Below are 18,035 nucleotides of genomic sequence, written 5' to 3'. Positions count from 1 at the left end.
GCTGGGCTGCTTAGAGACCACGAGGGTTGATCTCATAAATCGAAGAGGTGTTTGCTTTCTCAAAAGTTGGGCTGCTCAAAGACCACGAAAGCCGATCTCAGAAATCGAAGAGGCGCTCGCTTCCTCAAAAGCTGGGCTCCTCAGAGACCACGAGGGCCGATCTCAGAAATCGAAGAGGCACCTACTTTTCCAGCCTTGTCAGCACCTGTCACACGCACACTCAGCTTTGCGGAAATTATGGGTATTCTGTCGAAGACTTCTGGGGAAGTAGAAAACACATGAATCTTACTGTCCAATCACCCACTTCCCACACGCAGCAATAGCTCATGGGTACCACAGATAACTTTGCCAAAGTTCTCTGCCAAAGTTGAGCACGTGAAGCTTGCAGCTCCCACTACATCGCTCTGACCAAGAAGGGTAAAAGAATAGCAAAGAAACAGCACTAACAAAGTTTAGACCCATAAATTTTGAAGGTCTAGCTACCATATTATTATCCACAAGGGTAAAGGAACAGTACCACTGTTGGATAATTGGAAAGTCCCTGTGTGTCAACCTCTGTGCCTCGTGGCAAGGTAGACTAGCAAACATGCCCAACCTTTACTCACATTCGAGAAAACACTCCCAATAAGATTGCTTGCTCCAAAATCGAAGAGGCACCGTCCTCCGAATCTCGAGAGCCAGACTCCCAACATGACTACTTTCTCAAAAATCGAAGAGAGGGTAAAGGAACAGTACCATTGCTGGATAATTGGAAAGTCCCTGTGTGTCAACCTCTGTGCTTCGTGGCAAGGTAGACTAGCAAACATGCCCAACCTTTACTCACATTCGAGAAAACACTCCCAACAAGATTGCTTGCTCCAAAATCGAAGAGGCACCGCCCTCCGAATCTCGAGAGCCAGACTCCCAACATGATTACTTTCTCAAAAATCGAAGAGACACTGCTCCCCGAATCTCGAGAGCCAGACCCCCAGCATGATTGCTTTCTCAAAAATCGAAGAGGCATCGTTCTCCGAATCAATCGAAGAGGCGCTCGCTTTCTCAAAAACTGGGCTGCTCAGAGACCACGAGGGCCGATCTCAGAAATCAAAGAGGCACCTTCTTTTCTAGCCTTGTCAGCACCTGTCACACACACACTCAGCTTTGCGGAAATTATGGGCATTCTATCGAAGACTTCTGGTGAAGTAGAAAGCACATGAATCTTACTGTTCAATCACCCACTTCCCACACGCAACAATAGCTCATGGGTACCACAGATAACTTTGTCAAAGTCTCTGCCAAAGTTGAGCACGTGAAGCTTGCAGCTCCCACTACATCGCTCTGACCAAGAAAGGTAAAAGAATAGCAAAGAAACAGCACTAACAAAGTTTAGACACATAAATTTTGAAGGTCTAGCTACCATATTATTACCCACAAGGGTAAAGGAACAGTACCACTGCTGGATAATTGGAAAGCCCTGTGTGTCAACCTCCGTGCTTCGTGGCAAGGTAGACTAGCAAACATGCCCAACCTTTACTCACATCCGAGAAAACACTCCCAACAAGATTGCTTACTCCAAAATCGAAGAGGCACCGCCTTCCGAATCTCGAGAGCCAGACTCCCAACATGATTACTTTCTCAAAAATCGAAGAGACACTGCTCCCCAAATCTCGAGAGTCAGACCCCCACCATGATTGCTTTCTCAAAAATCGAAGAAGCATCGTTCTCCGAATCTCGAGAGCCAGATACCACATACCACTTTTTCAAAGTGCTCTGACAGAGTTAAAACATGTGAAGCTGGCAGCTCCCACTACCGTGCTATGACCAAGCAGGGTAAAGGAATAGCATAACTACTTGTTGTTAGGGAGACTCCTATATATGTCGACCTCCATCCCCAACGGACAGGCAGACCTGCAAAAATGCTCAACCCTTCCTCATATCTGAGAGGGCACTCCTAACGAAGCCTTTTGAAATATTCAGCTTTCTTTCCCCCCCGATAATACCTCTGCAAACAAGCTATACTAGAGCAAGAATATCTCATATCATCAGGGTTAAAAGCAAGAGTATCCCATATCATGCTTTTTCCCTGTCTTTTCCTTTGGCCTTGTTTTTACCTGCAAGACAAGGAGAAAGAAAGCAATCAGTCAGCACTTGAAATCAAGCTCCCAGCCAGGAACTGACAGCCTGGAACCCCTTACCTGATTACTTACCTGGCATTGCTCTCGAGTACTCATCTTCAACATCTTATGTTGCCAGGGAAGATACCGCATCTGCTTGAGGAACAGATAGGGCAAGTGCGAAGGATACAAGGAAGCATGTGGAGACAAGCGTAACAGCACGTGCCGATCCATCCATTACTCTGTCAAAAGCAAAAGTATCCCATATCAGCAGGGTCGAACGTACTCTAGATTTGATGGACTTGTTTTGACCCTCAAATTCTTCAGTCGGCCTTATACTCTAGAGGAAACCAGAAAACCCTCCAGCTCAGTTCAAGAATAAGCCTGTGGAAAGTTACTTCTTCAAAAGCAAAAGTATCCCATATCATCTCTTCTCATTTTTCTTCTCTTTATCCTTCATGCTGCTGCAAGATGGGGAGAAGGTGAACAATCAGCCGGAGCTCTGATTGCTTACCTTGTCTGTCACCTCTTTCAGCAAATCCCCTAGCTCGGCGACTTGGGGGACTCCTACTACATGGTTTGTATCGCGCTTGACCAAGCCTGAAACTACAAGTAAGCTTCAAGTGAAATTGATACATTACCTTGTGCATCTCCACCAGTTAAAGATACCACCCCTGGATGGAGGAAGAGTACTTCCAGAGAAGCTGCCACATCTACCTATGAGACAGATAAGGCAAGTCGATACCACACTCCGATACTTAGAAGTTTCGTGATTACGAGATCATTCTCCCACAATATTTCCTAATGTCATTTGTACTCTAATGTCATTTGTACTAAATCATTCACTTGTACTCACTAAAGGAGAGCTTGAACCTATGTACTTGTGTAAACCCTTCACAATTAATGAGAACTCTTCTATTCCGTGGACGTAGCCAATCTGGGTGAACCACGTACATCTTGTGTTTGCTTTCCTATCTCTATCCATTTATATACTTATCCACACTAATGACCGGAGCAATTTAGCGAAGATCACAAAAAGCGACCGTTTTCGCTACCTAGGATCTATCTTACAAGAGAACGGAGAATTAGATGGAGATCTCAACCATAGAATACGAGCTGGATGGATGAAGTGTAAGAGTGCATCCAGCATGTTGTGTGACCGTCGTAGGCCACTGAAGCTCAAGGGAAAATTTTATAAGACGGCAATAAGGCCAGCGATGTTGTATGGCACAGAATGTCGGGCGGTGAAATATCAACACGTACACAAAATGGGTGTAGCAGAAATGAGGATGCTTCGTGGGATGTGTGGGCACACGAGAAAGGATAAGATTGAGAATGAGGATATCCGAGGTAAAGTAGGAGTAGCCGAAATTGAAGGAAAGATGAGAGAAAATCGGTTCCGGTGATTTGGACATGTGCAAAGAAGGCCGACTGACGCTCCGGTTCGAAGATGTGACTACGGGACAGAGGTTCAGGGCCGAAGGGGTAGAGGAAGACCTAGGAAAACTTTGGAAGAGACTCTAAGAAAAGGCTTAGAGTACTTGGATCTAACGGAGGACATGACACAAAACCGAGCGCAATGGCGTTCTAGGATTCATATAGCCGACCCCACTTAGTGGGAAAAGGCTTTGTTGTTGTTGTTGTGAAAAGGCTTTGTTGTTGTTGGTAAACTAAAAAAAAATGGCTTATTTTGGAAGCTGCTGTGAGAATAAGCTGAAATCAAAGGAAAAAGCGGAAACTGCCTATTTGCAGCTTTGGAAAACTGGTTTTTTTTCAAAGCACACGAAGCTACAGTGCTCCTTTAATGAAAAGACCCACTATCAGACTTTTTTTTTTTTCCAAAAGTACTTTTACAAAAAAATTTACCAAACATTCTTGCTGATTTATTTCACAGCCGCTTATTCTCACAGCACAACCGCTTATTCTCACAACAGATTTTTTTCAAAGCACAGCAATACCAAACCAGCCCTAAGACTAGCTCAGTTCCATCAAGTACCATATAATCCATCTAACCAGGCTCTGTAAAATGAGGTTCATTTGTGTTTTGGTGACCGAGATTATTACGAGGTCCCTCCGAAAGGGCTTTGATGAAAATATTTTTAAAACAAATCCTTAATAAAAATCCAAGTAGATCTTGAAAAGATACTTGAAGTGCTTTTTGTAAGAAACACATATCTAGTGCTTCTTCAAAAAATAAAAGTAAAAAACACATAAAGTGTTTTTAAAACCTAAAATCAATTTCACCAATAAAAGCATTTTAAACGAGCCCAATCGAACATTTTTTCTCTTGTAATTCCTTGGAAGTCAATTTGCTTGTATTTCTTTGCTCAATTAAAAAATAATATTATGAAAATTTTAACGAAACACTTTCAATACTGTTCACTTTTAACGAAAATGATATTTTTACTCTAAAAAGTCACTCTTGATACTATTCCCTTACAACACATTTTTGTCATTTTAATTAAAACTCAAAATTTTCAAGCATTTTTTTTTAGTTTTCCTTCATATTATACAAATAACAGAGATTTAATCTAATAATTACAAATATTATTTAGAAAATAAAAACAATTGACAGATTGATAGCATGGAACAGAAGAACGGAGGGAAAGTTGATCAAAAATCTCAAAACGGATCGAATGACTAGTGATTGCGTCCCTTTACGAGCAGTTTAACTCCTCGTACTCCACGGCCACGACCGGCCATAGTGATTCACTACTTGTTCACCCTTTGCAGGCAAGGCAGCGGCTGCTCGAATGGAAGCGCCATACACAAGCGGCAAGCGGCAAGCGGCAAGCGGCAACCAGCTAAGGCGATTCGACCACCAGAAAGAAGAAAAGTACAACATCACCCATTAAGGCCCCGTCATAACTTTGAGTGCTGTCTCCAGGGACATCCGCCTTCAAAAGCCTGCTCTAACACATCTTCCATTCGCTTTGCCAGTATTATCTGTTATGGGAAAATATCACAAATTATGTTGCGACCATAATCACACATAACACCTTCGGAAACCAAACACGGTATCTACAGGCAACAGCTTGCCGCCAAATAAAACCAAAATTACCTCAAGACCGGAAAGAACCGCCGATGGTACTTCAGTTAAGTCCTTCAGATTCCTCTCCGGAAGAATGACTCTTTTAATACCACAACGGTGGGCTGCCAATACCTACAACAACATAGATTCAGATGATCAAACATAGCCTCTGGCTCATTACTGATATGCACCAAGAAAATCAAGCAGAGAATTTTGCTCCAGTTTTTCTCACATGTGGCTTGTAGGTTCCTTTAAATATTTTACAAGAAAAAAGGTGCTATAAGTGTTTTGGGAATGACACCAAGTTTCTCGAAATATGCTTAAAACGTTTCTCAAAACCTTTCTAAAAAATGGTGTAAACATTGATGATCAAGATGCCCAATTAAAGACAAATGAGAATGAGCATATTCCAACAAACAAACCAATCAATTTTCCATCAAACATCCCACTTCGCTAGATGACGGTTATAGAAAAAGATACTGCATGGAATGACTCGAGTCGTATAGCCAGGAGATTTAAAAATGACAGTGCTAAGAAAAGTGAAGATCTGTATACCAAACAAGTCTGGTGATAGTACAATACTTCTCTACAAAAAAACAAGGTCACATTTATGATAACGCGAACATGCCCATCAGGCATACAAGTCAAAACACTTGACAGGGCAGTAATTGTAGTAAAGCACAAACCATTCAGTTCATATAGCATGTGTTGTACATGCAGACAGACTTACTTAAAGAGTCACGGATTATCATAAGGTAAGCATACCTTATCCTTGACACCACCAACAGGTAGTACTAGACCCCTCAATGTCATTTCTCCAGTCATTGCTGTATCTGCTCTTACTCTTCTCTCACTGAACAACGAAACCAGTGCAGTTACCAGAGTAACACCCGCTGAGGGTCCATCCTTGGGTACAGCCCCAGCAGGAAAGTGTATGTGAACATCACGACCTTCCAAAAGATTGGTTGCCTCAGCTGTTGACAAGTTAAGATCCCTTGCCCTGGCTCTCACCTGAGACATAAGTAAAATCCTCAGTATCAATAAATCATAACCTTAACTTTTACAGGGCAGAAATGTTTGAGTCGTGATGAAGAACAGGCATTAATAGCAATACTTCAGATAAATAAAATTAAATAGAAGGCAAATATTACCCATGTCAATGCTATTTGTGCTGATTCTTTGATAACATCTCCAAGTTGACCAGTGAGATGTAATTCACCCTTTCCCCCCATTGCTGTAGCCTCCACAAATTGGACCTCTCCACCGAAAGCAGTCCAAACAAGCCCAACAGATACACCAGGTGTCGCAACTCGTTCTGCAGCTTCTTTGTCATCAAACTTTGGAGGCTGCATTGCAACACAAACAGACTACCTCAGAATCTCGACATATCAAGCTGGAATCTCTTTAGCAATATGATCATGTCAAGCTGAAAATTTATAACATGGTAAAACCAAGATACGTGGATCACGAAAAGTATTCCTTGAGCCCAAAACTCACTTCAAAAGTATCCTACATATTCATTTACATATACATTTTGACATATAAGACTCGTCAAAATGGCACATTATCAAATCCATTGACAAATCAAACTAATTGAGTTTCTAAATTCCAAGCAAACACTGCTAAGTCCAATTATGAAGTAACTTTTTTTTATGATTTTAAAAAGAGAATAATTACCCCTAATACTTTCTCCAGCATATCCTCATCCACAGTCAATGGTGAAGCAATCTTGAAAGTGCTTGATATCTCATGATTATTCACACCCATCGGAATAACCTCCATTTCCACTTCAGCTCCATCAGCAAGTCTGTTTTCGAGTAGTGGTGAAGCAAGTGATTGCACATCTTTGCTCAGAGAGACAGCTTGTTCTTGCTCGGCAACTCTTACTGCAGCTGCACGAGCCAGGGCAGCCAAGTTTCTCTCCAGATTCCGAACACCAGCCTCTCTAGTGTACCCTTGAATGACAAGTTTCACCATGGCCTGCCACAGTAGGCAGACAACTTTCAATGTGATACTCTCATATACACCAACATTGGTCATGAATGTAACCGTTGTTTTGTGAGTTGTGACATAAAATTTGATACTGGAAGCCAGAAAGAGGGTGCCTATTTAGTATTTTTAGATCTAAAGAAGAAACTGTGGAGAAACCACAAGTTCAACACCATTACTACTTGATACAAGACCAGAATGAACTTACCTCTGGGATTCTAAGAAACTCAGAATTCAAACCATGCTGATCAAGAACTCGGGGAATTAAATGGTGCATGGCTATCTTCAGTTTTTCTTCAGGTGTATATCCAGGCAACTCAATAACTTCCATCCTGTCCAAGAGTGGTGGCGGAATAGGCTGCACCCTATTTGCAGTTGCCACAAAAATCACCTTTGAAAGGTCGAAGGGAACATTCAAATAGCTATAGGTCTTGAATTAAGGAACCACTTTCACGTAGAAATCATGCTTGCAATGTTATTTGAAATGGATCTAGGAAAAGCAGCGTCCTTACTTTTCGAAAAAAAAAAAAAAAAATATCCCATTAAAACTAAGCAACCAAGTGACATTAAGCCAAGCAATCATGTCATGGGCCATTTTGATAGCAATTATGTCTTCGTTTTATGTAAAAGAAGATTTTCTGCAAGAGTTAAGTGTAAGATATGCATAGATCAAACCCAAAATCAATACAAATTACAACATGAGGTCGTTTTCAGATTAATTAAATAAGAATTTGACCGAAATAAGGCATAAAAAGAACAGGATACTGGTCATTGAATGTTTTATTTTGTTCAGGATCAAGAACCTCCAGTAGAGCTGAAGCTGGATCACCGCGCACATCAGAACCTGTCTTGTCAATTTCATCTAGCAGCATGACTGGATTGCAAACAGCTACTCTCTGGAATACAAAATAATTAAGAATAAATTTAGCATAAGTCCTACCACATCAATCCTATACTCTGCTGGGGGTGGGTACGGATATGTAGTTTTTGTTGTTGTGTTCACTAAGCCACATACAAAAAGAAAGCACAAAAGAGTCTTGCTCAATTATGAAAATTGTTTGTTTAAAGGTAGTGACAAATGAGATACAAGCATTATCACTTGTCAATTACAAAATACTCTATTTTGTATTCTCCTTTCTTTTTTTTTAATGGTTCGATACACTTAAGAGACAGCATTTTATTTATGAGTCATGACTGATCACACCAGAAGTCCATGAAAATGTTTATTGAATGAAAGTATACCTTTAATCCATCAATGAGTCTACCCGGCATGCTTCCAATGTATGTCCTCCTGTGTCCTCGAATATCAGCCTCATCCTTAACACCACCAAGGGATATGCGTATAAATTTTCTGCCCAAAGAAGCAGCAATAGATGATGCCAAAGACGTTTTTCCAACACCGGGCGGTCCAACAAAACACAACACGGGACCTCTGGCATCTGGTTTGAGCTGCAACACATAACTAACATTTGAACATTAAATTTTAAATACAAAATACTTAAATAATCAGACAAAAACTACACAATCATCCACCTTGCGAACAGCCAGATACTCAATAATCCGCTGCTTGACCTTAGTTAAACCATAGTGATCACTGTCAAGACGTTCTTTTGCAGCCCTTAAATCCAATTCATATTCTTCACTGGCCTTCTGCCAGGGAAGTTCAGCAAGAAGGTCTAGGTAAACACGTGAACTATTATATCCAGGTTGTTGGGGTTGCATCTTTTTCAGCCTCCTGAAACATGAGGAGAAAATTTTAACATAATACTTGATATGTGACCCACTAAACTCTAAAACTTGAAGTAAGACTGTACTGGAACAAAACAATGAAGGCAAGTAGACCCTCTTGGCTTTACAACCATATCTAGATCCAACTTTACAAAACCTAAATTCTTTAATCTTAGTACCACTGACGCCCAAGAATTAGTGGCCCCAGACATTGTGTAAAACTGCATATTTGGAAGTGGCTTCAGATTTTAAGTGCACTATTATACACTTGGGGATATCTTCTCTACTATCTTAAGAACAATAAATTCAAACCAACTTTAACATGCCAACATCCGCAAAGATGTCAAGAAAATATGATACCGGGCACCAATAATTGTGTGATCATTCCATTTTCTCCAAAACCCTTGTTGGAAGACACCTTTTTGTAAGAGGAATCAATATCATATCTTACTCAATATTAAGATTACATCAAAGTTTTAGTATACTAGTATCTATGGTATGACAAATTTTTTAGTGGGAAACAAAAGGAAGAGACTACTTTACCAGCACACTGGAATGCAGTAACCCTTATTCCTTTATACTAAGTTACTAACCAAATCATACCTCAACTCCCTCTGTGCGTGCTTCCAGATGTTTGAAGGCATTCCTGAGCATTGCATCTTTCTTTCCAGGGCAACTACATCGTCTTCGTCATCATCATTGTCGCCAAGCTCCTCTTTTATAGCTCTCATCTACAATACATTTGATAGAGCAGAAAAGGAATTGAAACAAAAGTCAGTCAACTAAATGATAAAAAAAAACAGTATGTGTGTCCAATTCAAAGGAAGGTTTCTTTAGATCCCAAAACATCTAACATGTAAATCTACCTAAAGTCCTCAATAATATTTGTTTTTTTTAAAATCCACATGCATCATTGTCCATGATATGAACAGAAAAAAATACAAACTAAATATCTTGCACCCCTTAAGAAAAAAAAGCACTACCAATAACTCTATTACTAAAAACTATAAAGTAAATTTCATCCACTCAAGAAGCCTCTAACTTTCCACGAATTACAAAAGATGACTTGTATGCTTTTCAAACATTCCATGGCTACACACATGACAAATCAGAAATACCTCTGAAATAATTATATTTTTTTAAAACAAAAAGCCCTATCAGATAACCAAGTCCTCCAGCACTACAATATATTGTGCCAACCTAGAAATTTTTACATGTGCATGATTAAAGCTAACTTGTCAACTGACATATATATTTACATTTAGAACTTGTTAAATTTTTCTAGTCTTACACACGGTAAATTAGAAAGACATTGCTTCATTCTCACAATTCTTTGATTTTATTTATAAAAAATAAAAAATAAAAAATAAAAAATCCCTCATTGAGTTTAAACATCATAAAAATGTGAGGGCAACTAATTTGACGGATAAAAGCTTTTGGGTTGCTTGAGAAAATATAACTATTTGGCCCACCCTCACCACAAAATTAGCACATTCACCTTCATTCATAAATTAGTATTTTAGAAGGGAAAAAAAAAACAGTTTAATAGTTTCCTGTAAAGAGCAAATTTGCACATAATCAATTAGTTCAGGAAAATTCTAACTGAATTGCTTATTCGTTCCACCCAAAATTTGCTAAGGCACTTCAAAAAGAACAAAATGCCTGAAAATACTACCAAACATAAAATTCTAAAAAAGAACAGAACTAACAAGAACAATACTTTTATCACTAAAAACCTGATTACCCTAATATTTCACTCCCTCAGAAAATCGAAGCTGATGTGAGAGTGCAAACCTGCTGACGCAAAAGAAACTCTTTCTGCGATTTTGATAATTGACCCTCAACTTTTTGTGTAATCTTCTCTGCTACATGTATAGACTGTCACAAGGTAACATCAACATGACTGCTTAAAAACTCGCGGAAGTATAAAGATGATAAGATGTGACATGCTAAACATCAGCACCAGTGAATCAACAATTACCTGCAAATGCCTGTCAACTAGCTCAGTAGCTTTGGAAAGTCTTACTTTCAGATCAACTGAATCCAACATAGACAATTGCTCCTCAAAACTTATCTCAAAGCTAGCAACAAATATGTCTGCCAACTTGTAAACCGGAACTGTCTCCAGAAGAACTTTTGTTCTTCCTCCGGTCTTTTGTTTCTGCAAGCACAAATGAAATGGGAGTTACCAATTTAAAAAATAAAAGGCTACAAAATTTTTTTATCAGCAGAGTTATACTATCAGCAATAACATGTAAATATGTATATGGATATGTCTAACAATATCAATATTTGGCTAGAATACATAAGCCTAGTTGATGCTCTCAACTAAATTAAGGAATTTCAGGCAAATGATATTCCCTACAAACCTCCACAAAAAACGAAAAACAATTTGAAAGACAAGGGAAATTTGTCAACCAAATGCACTCAGCCTCACAACTTGAAAAGGAGGTCAAAATTTTATAGAGAGGGTACATATACATACATACGTATTTGTGTGTCGAGTTTTGTAGTTTCCTATAGATACCTACATGACTTATTACTTTGAGTAAATTTGGTATGATACCACTGAGCAACTCAGAACTAAATATTCACAAAACACCAAAGAAAAAAAAAGAAATAAAAAAGAAAAAGGCAAGACTCTTCGTGTCCATGTGATTTTATTCACTTAAAGATGCTAACATCACAAGTATTACCTGCTCAAGAACAGAAATCAGCTCCGTAGCAGTTGCTTTGAATTGGCGAGACAACGATATGTAGTCTGGATCTTGCTCCACTTGCTCCATTTCTCATTAAGATAAGAAAGATAAAACAACTCAACATATTGGTAGATAAGGGCACAAAAGTCATCTAAGATTCTACATATAATGTGATCATGACAAACTCATCACAACCATAAAGCACTTTAGGGACAACAATACCTCAGATAAACCACATGATACATTCAGATCAACACATTGGAAGATACAAGAAAATCTACATATTTTAAGGATAAAACATTGAAAAAAAAAAAATTGTTTAGAAAGGAAAACATAGTAACCAATGATATCTAACCAGCTCTTTGTGAGAAACAATGATTAAAGAATTTATACCTTTCACATCGAGGGCCTTAATCACCAACAGATCAGTTATGAGGCATGCCTTATTCAGTCAGATTCTCAGGAACAATATTAATGTGGTTTGTGTGCATGTGTGCATGTGTCTGTGTGCCTGTGTGCCTGTATGTGCGTTCGCGCGCGTGTGTGTGTGTGTGTGTGTGTGAGAGAGAGAGAGAGAGAGCGAGAGAACTTTCACCAACAACCCTAGTCATGGAAAGCATGTCGCTAATGAACTAATGAACCAGGACCAAATACATAACGAAATGTGATATAAGTGGCAGAGGTAACATTAAACAAACACTTAAGATTTGAAGTCTGAAGACAACTTCATGTTACTGTAGAAGAAAGGAAAATTCAAACCAAAGAAACAAATCTTGGGGCAATAATGTAGCAAACTAACCAATAAACCCGAATATCTTTTACTGAAAACAAACCCACATACTAAATTGACAGCATACCAGTCTTTGTCATTTCAAGTGGAGAAATTCGTGCAGTATAATATGTTCCTCTTGTGCTAAGTTCCTGGATGTTGAATCTACACAAACCTTCAAGGACAACTACATATGTAACCCTCCCACTTGGCTTCTCAACTCCTCTTGAGAGATGTAAAGCCCGTGCAGCAACTCCCCTAAGGATATCAATATAAATTTTAATCAACATAATTAGTTTACAAACACTGTAAAAACAGAAATTCATTGAAATGTAGGATGAATCCAAAAACCTTGTAAATGGCCCATTCCAGTGTTAAAGGAAGTTAAACTGATTGAAATAAAGAAAGTCGCAGCGCATGACAAAGTTAAATGGACTGCCACGTTATCTATAATGTTAAGTTGTAACATAGCATAAAACCCCAATGCACAAGAAACAGATTTAATACCTTGAATGCCAATGAATAACTTCCTGCTGATTTTTTCCATCAAGCCTGTGAGAATCGGATACACCAACTTGAACTCTAGAGCTTCTTTCACCAGAATCAGTTCCCACACCTAAAAGTAGACACGTTCCCAACAACAAAGAAAAAAACCTCTTAGATGTGCCATTAACTAATTGCATCCACCCATCCGTATCGAATTGTGAAATAAGCAGAATCACCTTGAGACACCACAGGGCCCACAGTTGCTGCCTCAGCAGCATCTCGAACGGGAAGAATACCAATTAACCCCTTCTCTTCGCGCTGCCATAACTCTTGCTCCACCAATTTGACACTACATTAATCAAATTCCCCAATTTTATCAATTCCATAATCAAGCACTCAGAAATTCACAGTTCCACACCCATATAATGATCAAAACCTAGAAAAAAAGAAAAAAAAAGTTCACATTTGAAATTACTGCTGACTAAATTGCAGAACAGAATATGCAACATTTTCACTCGCGGGAATCAAGTAGAAAATTGCAACCAAAAGGCTTCGGCAACCAAAGAGCATGAAAAGGGACAGAATTTCCAAACAAGCAGACTAATTGCAGAGCTATAAAGTTTGAGCTGAACTGAAGCAGCTATCAATTCCAGTAGATGCAAAAAAATTCTCAGGAATCAAACAGAAACCAATCAATCAAAAGAGAAAGATTAAGGCTGAAAGGTACCTGCTGGGTGAAGTGCAGCGAATTCGAATGATGGCGCCCGGTAGGAGGACCTTGTTTCGGAAAGGAAGGATGCCGAGGCGAGTGGGAAGCTCCACCGATTCCGCCATGTTTGCAAATTGCAGAGACAGAGAGAGGAGGAGGAGGTGGAGAAGGGAAGGTGGGGAATGCAATGTGCTGGAGTTTGGTTAATTAGGCTTATTATTGGTTTGGTTGGAAGACTTCGGTTCGCTCAGATGTTTTATTTTCAAAACGGCGACGCTTTGTATTCAACTTTTAATTTGGTGTTTTATTTTCAAAAAGCGTGAATTGACGAAAATGCCCTGGAGGCGAGGACTTTGATTTCTGTTGACCGTCGTCTAGAGGAACGTATGACTTATTCTTTTAGCGTATTTGTGTAGTACTCGTTGGTACGAACGCATATGCGAAAGCCGTTTGCGAATCCGAATTATAACGGTATGGTCACGGACATTTGAATTTGGTTATTTATATTTTGGATTATAGATTAATTGAACTTCCACCTTATGGGAGAAAAGCCCAATCGGATTTAGGCAAGATTAAGGAGAACCAGTTGGAATTAAGTAAGAAATAAAGGAACCAATTAGGGGCTTGGTTTCAGCCTAATCAGTTATGTTAAATAAGTGACCAATCAAATTTTGGAAAGAAAAGGGGAAGGACCAATGAGAAATCACGAAAAAAAAAAAGAGGAAAGCTCCATTTCCGTCGGCCCTTCTACCCGCACCCAACCCAATCGAATTCTGGCGATTTTCGCCATCTTTTCCGTCGAACAATCACCATCGAACACCTGCCATCTCTTCCACAACATGCCTTCGACCATTTCCACCCCAAATTTGTGAGCTTTTAGGTCCAAAATCGCGAGAACCGTATGGAAGAGCAGGAGGTGTTCGACGGCTATCCCACCATTCCAACGAGTTCTACCACCCACCATCACCCTTAATCAACTTCCCTTGGACCCAGGAACAAGACCCAACCGGTTATAAGGGCGTTGGAACACCGGAGAAGTCGAATCGAAGCACACCCTTTATAGGATTCTGAAGGGTTTGAATGAAATTGGAGCCTTTCCTGGCTAGATTGGACTTAGAAACAAGTATAAATTGATTCCTCATGTTGTGTAGATGAATTTTCATGTTTGGATTGTGTGATTTGGTGGGGAAATGAGAAAGTTATAATGATTTAAAGTTTGCCTAGTTTCTGGCGACCTCCACTAATTTCGAGACATGTTTCTGGCCAAATCACAGCGAGATAGCCATCATGTAAGGTACCAATATCTTCGTCTCGTTGAGCACTATGATTTCCATTTTTGAATTACTTGTTTTCGTTGAGTATTGACAAAGTTATGGATGTTGAAAAGGATGCCCAGAAATTCCGGCGAGTTACCAGTTTTCCCGCGGACAGCCGTCTTTCAGACCATTTTCCGGCCACCTCCAACCACCATTTGGACTCCAAGCTGGTATAATTTTGTTCTACATTTCGCGAGCTTCGATTTGGTATATTATGGGTTGAATTTGGGTGAGAAACATGTGAGATATGGAGTTCCAAAGATCGCCCGGGAAATCTGCAAAATCTGCAGAATCCGGCAAAGTTCCATTAAGGTCCACCACTTGTTTAGAATAGTAATCGACGATCCGACCATTGGATTATCACCAAACTTTAATACATTATAGTACGTAATATTTGAGGACCATAGAAACTTATGGATCCGGAATCCAACGTATGGATCTTCCCGAATTGAATTTGTAAGTTTATAAAATAAATGTTAACCGCCACTTGGTTTTGGACAAAAGGTGGAGATCCGACCGTTGGATCGTAATGAAATTTTAGTATGTTATTTTAGAAGCACAATTTGGATCTTTGAAAGTTATGGATCAAAAATCTGAGTTGCGGATCTCCTAGATTGAGTTATGTAGGGTTGTGGACCTCACCGTCGATCTTTAACCAACGGTTGACCTTTGGTCAATGGATCTCAAATCATTTTAGAATTTCCTTGAGGATGTGCTTTATGTGAATTACGTATTCTATTGATAAGAGTTTTGAGATGTGATTCGATAATTGTTATAGGTGCCAATTGTTCGGGACACCTCGATGTACGTGCTGGTGAATCATAGCATGGGCTCCAGGTGAGTGGATCTTTTCCCCTTACCATATGTATATAATTATTAATTCCACAAACGTTCTTAAAGTGATTTATGTATGTACCTACAAATAATTATAGTGAACTACGAATGGCTTGATCCCTGTTTAGGGTACGTAGGTAGTCTAACAAGATGTTACATGCAGCCATACAATAAATGAGACTAAATAATTGAGACAATAGCCTTGTTTGGGGAACTGAGCATTGTGAGGGATGTTTATACCATATTTAGGGCCTCGTATATTTGGGCCTTGGGCCTTGTATTTGGGCCTCACACTAAAGCCCATACTTTGTAAAAAAGGAGGAGCCCCTTATTCTATAAAAGGGGACTCATCCCATCATTCTAAGGGAGGGAGAGAGCCAGCTTAAGAAGGCTAAGAGAAGCTCTCATTACATTCAGGAGAGACCTCACACCACCGAGGCTCTCCTCTCCCTTCTCTTCTTTCTCTGGGGGACTTCCCCAAACACTTGTATCCATACACTTACAGAGAAACAGAATCAACTACAGTGTGGACGTAGCCCAAACATTGGGGTGAACCACGATAAAATCCTTGTGTTCCTTGTGTTCTTTGTGTTCTTCGTGTTCTTGAGCGTTTATGCAGATTCACGGTCGGATTTACGTTGTTCCAAGACCGTCCCGGTTTTGTGCATCAACAAGGGACATTGGTGGAAAATGTGAGATTTAACTTTATGTTTTGGTGGTTAAATGTTGTTCATAAATCAATGTGTGAAGAATCAAGAAGTTGAAGTAAGGAAACATAAGTAATGGCAGTTAATTAAACTAGTGTCTAATTGGGCTTATCACTGATGTTTACTTTCGAAATTAAATAGTTCGGGAGTGGGGCGTTACAGTTTATGCATTTTATGCCATTTGTATATATGTTTATATATCCGGAAATATTATGACATGGTTGAATTTTAGATTTACATCATGGCATATTCATATGTTTATTTCCTGAACCTACTTATTGTGAAAGCTCTGAAGTGCAAAGGTGAACGCAGGACACACAGGTATGTTCAGGTACGTTCAGGTAAGTATACAATATTAGTTGAACTGATGGGGTTATGGTATGACTACATTTATGTTTTAAGCAACTTCGACACTGTCGTATAGGTTGCAATAGTAGGCAACTCCGGCATTGTCGTACAGGTTGCTTATGAGTCGTACATGTTGTATTAGATTCATTTAAAGCTCATAAACCTGTACCCCGGTGCTAGTTTTCCCGCCCGTGGCCAGGGCATAGTTCTTCACGTAATGTTAACCTCCCACACCATACGCTCATCTTGAATTCAAGGTAGGTGCACAGACCTATCATACAGATCACTATAGGTGGTTCCGACTCGTAGGTGACTCTTCACATGATCGTAGCACTTGAGCGTATTCATTTACACCCAGTCCTGTCGTATAGACCACTATAGTGGTTCCTATTCATGTGCAGGCGTAATGCCGTATAGGTCACTAGAGGTGACTCCGGCCAGATTGATTAATGAGCTATGATTTCAGTCGTACAAGTCACTAGATGTGACTCCGACTTATGAGCTAGCATTGATTGATAAGATATAGATATGTCGTACAGGTCACTACGGGTGACTTCGACTTATGAGCTAGCATTGATTAATGAGATATCGATATGTCGTACAGGTCACTACGGTTGACTCCAACTTATGAGCTAACATTAATTGATGAGATATGGATATGTTTTACAAGTCAAAATAGGTGATTCCGACTTATAAGCTAGCATTGATTGATAAGATATGGATATGTCGTACAGGTCACTACAGGTGACTCCAGCTTATATGCTCGCATTAATTGATGAAAATTGGATGCAGTCGTACAGGTCACGTTAGGTGACTCCGGCTGATATATCATCCTATATTGATTAAGTTCATTTGGCCAACTCGTTAATGCATAGTGGAGTTGTTGGACATGGCATACCTATGGTCTTGGCCATTTTTGTGTATGGTTTGGATATATATATGTAGTATTGTCTTATGAAAACGATACGGGTCTTACATTGAGAGACATTACTTCTAGGAAAATAATAACTTTGGGAAGCTTGGTTTTATTGCTCACTCACACTCTCTGTTTCGTGTCGTCCAGGTTTTAGCTGCTGAGTTCGTATCGATGAGGATCTATGGCAAATCTTAGTATTGATGGCTACCTCTAAGGGTATGATTCATACCCACACTACTGTACTCTACTTATGCTCTGACTTCGCATGTGAAATGAGTTTGCTCCCACGCACAACGCACTCTGGTATTTAAACACTTTTAGGTTCAGATTTATTCACATTTTTCTAAACTCTACCACACTTTATGGTTTCATCACCTTACAGGTGTCGGCCACCACATCTCGATTTAGAG

The 18,035-nt window shown here is 39.6% G+C and overlaps 1 protein-coding gene across 2 annotated transcripts; it reads right to left on the bottom strand.

Moving 5' to 3' along the window:
• Positions 1-4,567: 4,567 nt before the first annotated feature.
• LOC103411613 (lon protease homolog 2, peroxisomal) lies at positions 4,568-13,734 on the bottom strand. 2 transcript variants are annotated; one of them, XM_008350247.4, is made up of 17 exons: positions 13,523-13,734; positions 13,032-13,144; positions 12,817-12,925; positions 12,398-12,567; positions 11,538-11,629; positions 10,823-11,002; positions 10,636-10,719; positions 9,445-9,572; positions 8,647-8,848; positions 8,356-8,562; positions 7,879-8,009; positions 7,322-7,535; positions 6,802-7,104; positions 6,276-6,470; positions 5,890-6,135; positions 5,155-5,256; positions 4,568-5,039 (listed from the first exon to the last, which is right to left on the bottom strand). In XM_008350247.4, the coding sequence occupies exons 1-17, from the start codon at positions 13,627-13,629 to the stop codon at positions 4,956-4,958; spliced, it is 2,667 nt and encodes an 888-aa protein (XP_008348469.1). In that variant the 5' UTR covers positions 13,630-13,734; the 3' UTR covers positions 4,568-4,955. The 2 variants fall into 2 exon arrangements, with proteins under 2 accessions (XP_008348469.1, XP_070671292.1); XM_070815191.1 differs by having other exon boundaries at positions 13,032-13,231; positions 13,523-13,693.
• Between the last annotated feature and the right edge of the window lie 4,301 nt (positions 13,735-18,035).

Source organism: Malus domestica, chromosome 16 (genome assembly GCF_042453785.1).
Source record: "Malus domestica chromosome 16, GDT2T_hap1".
Classification (NCBI taxonomy): Eukaryota; Viridiplantae; Streptophyta; class Magnoliopsida; order Rosales; family Rosaceae; genus Malus; species Malus domestica.
Note: the sequence above shows the minus strand (reverse complement) of the source record. Positions and strands in the feature narration are given on the sequence as shown.

Excerpts from the sequence above, each read along its gene's own strand:
- LOC103411613 (XM_008350247.4), bottom strand. The coding sequence starts at position 13,629 with ATGGCGGAATCGGTGGAGCTTCCCACTCGCCTCGGCATCCTTCCTTTC. Across the intron at positions 8,563-8,646 it reads AGTATCTGGCTGTTCGCAAG|CTCAAACCAGATGCCAGAGG; the intron begins GTGGATGATTGT and ends TATGTGTTGCAG. Across the intron at positions 6,136-6,275 it reads CACAAATAGCATTGACATGG|GTGAGAGCCAGGGCAAGGGA; the intron begins GTAATATTTGCC and ends CTTATGTCTCAG.